This window comes from Cyprinodon tularosa, unplaced genomic scaffold, assembly GCF_016077235.1.
Source record: "Cyprinodon tularosa strain WSP-4 unplaced genomic scaffold, ASM1607723v1 ctg90, whole genome shotgun sequence".
NCBI classification, from domain to species: Eukaryota; Metazoa; Chordata; class Actinopteri; order Cyprinodontiformes; family Cyprinodontidae; genus Cyprinodon; species Cyprinodon tularosa.
The window spans coordinates 3,037,501-3,044,485 of NW_024039674.1; the positions used below are offsets into that span (position 1 = coordinate 3,037,501).

At 37.4% G+C, this 6,985-nt stretch overlaps 2 protein-coding genes across 3 annotated transcripts in view; both read right to left on the bottom strand.

Moving 5' to 3' along the window:
* The window catches only part of msrb1b (methionine sulfoxide reductase B1b), a 10,107-nt gene extending 9,539 nt beyond the window's left edge, over nt 1-568 (bottom strand). For both annotated transcript variants that reach the window (XM_038274095.1, XM_038274096.1), the window contains exon 1: nt 411-568. In XM_038274095.1, coding sequence (XP_038130023.1) covers nt 411-465 — 55 coding nt within the window. In that variant the 5' untranslated portion in view covers nt 466-568. The remainder of the gene's footprint in view (nt 1-410) is intronic.
* Nucleotides 569-2,970: 2,402 nt separating this feature from the next.
* neurl2 (neuralized E3 ubiquitin protein ligase 2) lies at nt 2,971-4,414 on the bottom strand. Its single transcript, XM_038274183.1, has 2 exons — nt 3,425-4,414; nt 2,971-3,202 (listed from the first exon to the last, which is right to left on the bottom strand). The coding sequence occupies exons 1-2, from the start codon at nt 4,194-4,196 to the stop codon at nt 3,087-3,089; spliced, it is 888 nt and encodes a 295-aa protein (XP_038130111.1). The 5' UTR covers nt 4,197-4,414; the 3' UTR covers nt 2,971-3,086.
* Nucleotides 4,415-6,985: the final 2,571 nt, after the last annotated feature.

Sequence of the window (6,985 nt, forward strand, 5' to 3'; positions counted from 1 at the left end):
ATTCTGTTCCATTCATTTCCAGACCATTCTATTCCAATCCATTCCATTCTATTCTATTCTACTGTATTCTATTCCATTCTTCTATTCTATTCCATTCTGTTCTATTCTATTTTATTCCATTCTATTCCATTCCATTCTATTCTGTTCTATTCTATTGCATCCCCTTCAATTCTATTCTATTCTATTCTATTCTATTCTATTCTATTCTATTCTATTCTATTCTATTCTATTCTATTCTATTCTATGGATTTAAATCAGTTTAAAGTTTATTTGCTGCATGTGCAATGCCTAAATCACCTGGCGCCACTTACGCATTTAAGAATCAAATCAACCATCTAATTATAGTGATCGGTTGCTTTTATCCCAGGTAATCCAGCCTGCTATGTTACATCACTTCCCATTTTGCTCACCTGGCTTAAAATGATCCTTGTAGATCTCAGCACCAAGGAAGCGACAGAAAGACATGTTCCGCTGCGGATACAGAAGCAGAGATGCTGGTCTGGGTTCTTGGTTTCTCCTCCCTGATAATACAGCTTAGCCCCCTTGTTGTGTTCAGTGACGTCATCCTCCACTGCTTGTGTTTGTTAATCCTACCGCTAGATGTCAGTGTCGGCCAAGAGAAGGAATTCCACGGCATAAATGTGTTTCTTTTCTAATAATTAGGCGTTGCTTTGAAATGAGCACCTTGAAGGACGGTTTACCACGAAATACTTTAATCCTTAAATAAAAAGCAACTCAATAAAACAGAAGTAAATAAGGTGTTAGACTCAGCCTAACCTGTGCCAGATGCTCTTCTAATTGGCCAATCTAATGAGACACCTCTTGTAACCTGAGTAAACTCTGAAATTCAGTTTTATAGCTGAGCTGGCAGCCTACTGCAGAATATCCTGATAAAGAAAAGCTCAACACTGCATCACTTGCAAAAAAAAGAATAAAAAAAAAAAAAAATATATATATACATATATATATATATATATATACATATATATATATATATACATACATATATATATATATATTTTTTTTCTTTTCTTTTTTCACTTTGAAAAAAAGGAAACTCTTATATTTTTTTATTGCATGTTAATTGCTGTTAGCTGCAAGGATCTTCGGTCTGTCTTGATCTTAACAAGCAACCTAAGGTTTACGGACAGCTGTGAGCCAGAGATGGCAAAAGTACTCACTTTCCATACTTGAGTAAAAGTACAGATACCTGTGTTAAAAAATACTCTGGTAAAAGTGAAAGTACTGATTAAACTTCTTTACTCAAGTAAAAGTAACAAAGTACAGGCTTGTAAATTTACTTAAAGTATAAAAGTAAAAGTAGAAACCACTTTTTTCATGCTGTTGCCTACATTTTAAATGGATGTCTGCCAATAAGACTAGATCTCCGTTGTGTTCATTTTCAATCATCTTGTCGTCCATACTACTATGCTAACGCCACCGCCACCAAGCTGCAACGATTTGCCGCGAATGAATACCGCCGAATCTGTCGATTCATCTTGTAGTGATGCGTCAAATGCAACGTAGATTCCCATCCAATTAGATTGTATTTGGTATTGATGACGTGAAAAATAATAACGGTAACTCCACTGAAATTATTCAAAAATAAAGTAACGAGCCAATTTTTTAAAATGTAAGGAGTAGAAAGTACAGATATTTGTGTAAAAATGTAAGGAGTAGAAGTAAAAAGTCACCATAAAAATAAGTAGTAAAGTAAAGTAAAAATATCAGAAAAATCTACTTGAGTACAGTAATGAAGTATTTGTACTTCGTTACTTCCCATCTCTGCTGTGAGCATCATCCATTTACATTTTATGAGGAATTCCTCTTTGTGAAATCATCACAGTCGGCTCTAGAGTCTTTAGAACAAAGCAGGCCTTTCTTATGAGCTTGTTGTGTTTCTTTGAATAGTTAGCTCTTTTACCCCTGCATATATTGGAAGAAGAGATCCCACTCTCCACAACAGATTAACAGGCGATATGGAGCATCTGACAGCAAACAGTAAATGACCTGAGTGTCCTAAAGAAGTTCAGTCTGCTCTGTCCCTTCTTGTAGATGGGTTCACAGTTGCCTCTCCAGTCTAGTCTGCTGTTCAGGTGAATACCGAGGTATTTTTTACTTCTCTGCCACATCCACTTCTTCTGCAGTTACATAATTTAATAGCATTTGACTTTTTTTCTGTTCTTTAACCTAAAATGAAAAATCCTCCTCCTTGTTTTGTTGACATTAAGGATCAGATGATTGTTTCCACACCATGCAGCAAAACGGTTCACCAACTCCATTTGCTCAGCTCCCTGCCCCTCTCTAATGCACCCAACGATTACAGAGTCATCTGAGTATTTCTGCAGATGAAAAGACCCAGATTTTTCCTGTACAGTGTAAAAAGGGATTAGACAGTTTACCCTTCAGTCACACAAACAGCTGTCTGTCGGGCAGTCCCTAATTCAGGTAATTATTGATCCCTCCACCTGAGTTTTATGGAGTTTCTGGCAAAGCAAATCAGACTGAATTGTGTTAAATGCACTTGAAAAATCAGATAACAGGATTCCCACAGTGCCGAGACTAAGAGGCGTCCTAGTATATGCTTCATCTTCAGGATGTGGGATATCAGTGCAACAGGTCAAGAGTCACTGAGGACACATGGTGAAGTTCACTTTGGTATGTGGACAGGGCAGTCTTCCAAATCAGTGGAAATGTTCTCCAGGTCAGTCGAAACCTTGAAGAGGTGCTGTAGAATCCCAAGGAGCTGCTCTTTTCATCACCTTTCACTTTATGACAGCATCACAATATACTGAGAGCTCTGGACCCCCAGTTGGAGAAGTATCTTTACAGGAAAATTTCCATGAGACCATTATTCCTCCTTCAACAAGATCCAGACCTCAGTTCTGCTCACCGACCAAACCACGTTCTCCCAGTATATTGTTCACTCATCCGGATGAAATAAAATACAGACACAGCTGCTGCACCCACTCAGATCAAATCTTGCTTTATTCCAGATAGAGAAATTGTATAATAAAGGTTTGATATGGCTGTTAAACATTGGAAGGGTCTCAGAGGGTTCTTGTTTTCCTCTACATCCACATACTTCATTCATACTTGCAATAATGCTTGAGAGCCTCAGGCAGCTGGAGCCAGTCGATAGCCATCCGGTGGACAATATGCTTTTGAATGGCCTTCCTGCATAGCGTCTGCAAGGAGGAGACTGGTAGGACATGCAGAGAAGACAGACAGCAGATCAGCTTAGCTATGTGTTGAAAAAGGAAATGTTTCAGAAACATGTAAATATAGCAAGAAATGCTTAAGATGCATAAAACTACCATAAAAAAACTTACACTATTGGAAGTGATCAGGGAACCACAATAAATTAGAGATAAATGCAAGACTTATATGAGCCTATGACTGTTAATTTTAATATGACACTCACAGCCATATTCCACTTGGACTATCCGGACACACTTGGTAGCAGCGAAGACGTCCACCACTGCGTACAGAGGTGTGGTAGAAGGTATTCCCTTTGCAGAAGCTCCCATGTCTTCTCCGTTGATCACGATATGCATATCGGCTGTGTCTTTGCTTTTAGGGACATACAGAACTCCGATCCTGCTACGTCTGGCAGTGGGAGGCAGGGCGTTTGTCTTATAAAGATCATCTAAGATGTGGCTAAAACGTCCGGGGCGGCTACGGCCAACAAGTTTGTCTTTGGGGATTCGAATGGTGTCAATGTACAAGTGTGTGTCAGTGAAGAAAGTCTTTGTTTTGTTGTTGCTCCCTCCACCTTCATCTCCCTGAACTCCATCTTCTTCATCTCCGTGCCCAAGTCTCCGTCCAGCACCAAGGCCTGCTTCTCCAACTGCTTGAACCTCGGATTCCTCTATTACCTTATTATGGTTGCGGGTGATGGCAAAAATCCAGCTGTCCCCTAGCTCCATCAGGTCTGGAATAGAGTATTCAGGGACCACCTCTAAGCTCGATGGGTCCTTTGCAGTGAGACCAACCCGTAGATGTCCACACCAGCCAAGCTCCTTCTCCTCAATCTCAATAAGAAAGATCTCTCCAGGCTTCAGGGGGTATTTGCTGAAACAAACACCATTGGCAAAACTTTCTACTCGAGTGGCCTGAGTTCCCGAATGGTCTAGAAAGATATTAGTGCCATGCTTTGGGTGAAACTCCTGGAACTGATCAGAAAGTGCCTCCATTTTGTTTTCTGTCAAACGTACTTGTTAAGGACACAGAACCAACCCTTAATAAGGTATTTCAAAGGAGACAAACAAGAAGAAAAAAATGTTTCAGATAAAAGCTGCACAAACAGATCTGAACTACACTCAGTCCAACACATGGGAACTGCAGAGACACAACGTGTTATTCAGACGCACTGAGGGGTTCTGCTCTGCTGGACGCTTCAGGAAGCTCCTGGTAGGGGCTATTTTTAAACAGCGGCATGTGTTCACAGATGGGATCCAATGTTTGTGTGGGTGGGTGTACGTGAGTTAAAGGGGCAGAAAACAAACATGAAAAGGACAGTTAAAATTATGAAGCAAAGAAATATATTCACATTAAAAACAAAAAATTAAAAGAAGCACAAAAACAAAATAATACTGAGTCCAAAATAATACACTTAATTATAAGCTTAGCTTTAGGACAGACTAAGTCTTTAGCTGTCCTAATTTGGTCCCAAGATTTCTGGTGACTTTACCTCTTAAAACATATTTCACCAATGTGGGAACACTATAAAATGCACCAGTTTCACCTTGAACAAAGTTCATTGTTTATATGAAGCAATACAAGTTAAATACACCAGATTAACTGAACATCAGGTGTGTAAGAACACAAGTTCTAATGTAAGTATTGGCCAAGAAAACATAGAGAAAATCCAAGAAGATTTTATTTATTGGTTAAATAAAGATTTATAATGAATAATGCTAAACCTTTCATATTATGATAATCTTTCAAAGTCCTAAAAGAAAATCCTTATTATCCATTAGTTATGAATTAATAACCAATGGATAAAGTTGGAGTGACTACTACTGCCTAGAGAATGTGGTAACCCTCATCAGAAATGCCTCAGTTGCTTCACAGCAACATTGCAAATACATGCATCACTGGGACAATCTTTCACAAAGAAAATCTAAGATGGACATCAATCTTCTTCACAGTGAAAGCACAGTGAGGAGCTGTTTGTAAAATCCAGAAGCTCTGCTGTAGGTATATTTTTATTCTCCACAGATTAGTATATTTCACCTGGGAGCAGGTTAGGAGACTCGCTTTCAAAATTAAATAATACCAATATATAGATAGACCAAATTTATCTAAGACAAGTTTCAAAATTGCTTTTGCAAAGAACTCCTCAGAAAAAGATGAAACCTTCTATTTTTGAATGAAAGAAAACATGAACCATTTCCATTTCCATTTAGCCTAGAAACTGCTGCTACTTCTTGGAGCCCTGCCTGCAGCTCTGCTCCTCCCTTTGGTATTTCTAGTTCTCCCAGTTATGTCAGTGTGTTGGTGGGGGCAGGAGAGTGAAGAGAGAAATAATTCTCATTTTATCTTCGCTCCCTCCTCACAAACCCATTTAATTTCAGCTGCTTTAACAAAGATTCTGAGCAGCGCTTTGTAAAAGTTTTCACACACCTTCAACAATGTCCCCCTTTCCTCCTAAACTACAGCAGGGGTCAACATATAGAGCTAAATCTAGGACAATCCTGGAAGAAATCTGCACAACAGCAAAGACTGAAATGGGGTTTTACTTTTAGCAGGACATCTAAACATATCCGGCAGATATATAATGGATGGTTTAGTTTAGTTCTGATTCAAGGGTTACAATGGCCTAGCCAAAGTCAAGAGCTGAATCCAGGAACCCAGATCCAAGAATATAGCAAAGAGGAATACAATTCTAACTTCTATACACTATGGGCCCAATCTTTAGAGATTCTCAATAAGAGGAGCTAAATTGCAGAGGATTTTATTTCTTGGGTAGTGGAATTGTTGTGGTTGATCTACAAAGATGCATTAAAAATCATCAGGCTGTGTTTTCAACTGGCAGTTTGATAATAGTTGTAAAAGAAAAATAAGTAAGGTTATAAATTAGTCAAAACGTTATATATTAGCATAAAGGTTATAATGCTTATATATATTCATTGCTTATATAACAATGAATATACTAAACAATATCTATAGTACAATTGAAATAGGCTGCCTATCGTAAAATGCTACAAACAAAAGTAAAATGATCAAATTAGGAATATAAATAAATTTAGGGGAAATATCAGAAATGAAATACCATAAACCATGAGAGAGTTGTTTCTTGTCTGCTAATTGACATAACAGTAGATTACTTTAAACATCTGTATTTATCCCTCAACATCAACTGGCCAAATATAATGCAAAACAAAATGTAGATAGATGACCGTGGATGAAGCATGATTATGTTTTGTTGAATCAACAGATGAATATTAATAATTGAAATAACAAAAAAATAAAATAAAATCACTGTTGCAATACAAAGAATTACAGATATAGGCAAGCCTTCTGAGGACCAGGCTCTAAATGTCCAATGCTGGCGAAGCCGCAACAAAACATACCTGAAGCTGTAACTGCAGGTGGTTCTACAATATTTTCCCTTAAAATCTTTACCTCAATCAATCAATCAATCAATCAATCAATCAATCAATCAATCAATCAATCAATCAATCAATCAATCAATCAATCAATCAATCAATCAATCAATCAATGGAACTGAACACAAAGAAATGAAACATTTAAAAATTTTCTTAGGACATACCAATAAAAAATAACAACAACAACAAATTATCTTGAACCTAATTTGTGCTTAAAATTTGATAAACTAGCTGCTCTGTTTTCTACGGAAGAGGATTAGGGCCACTTAAATTTTTATTTTTTTTTACAGATTTTTAAATATTATTTCAGTTTAATATGGGAAAAAAGTCAGAATTCTGACTTTTTTTCTCACAATCCTGACTTTTTTTTT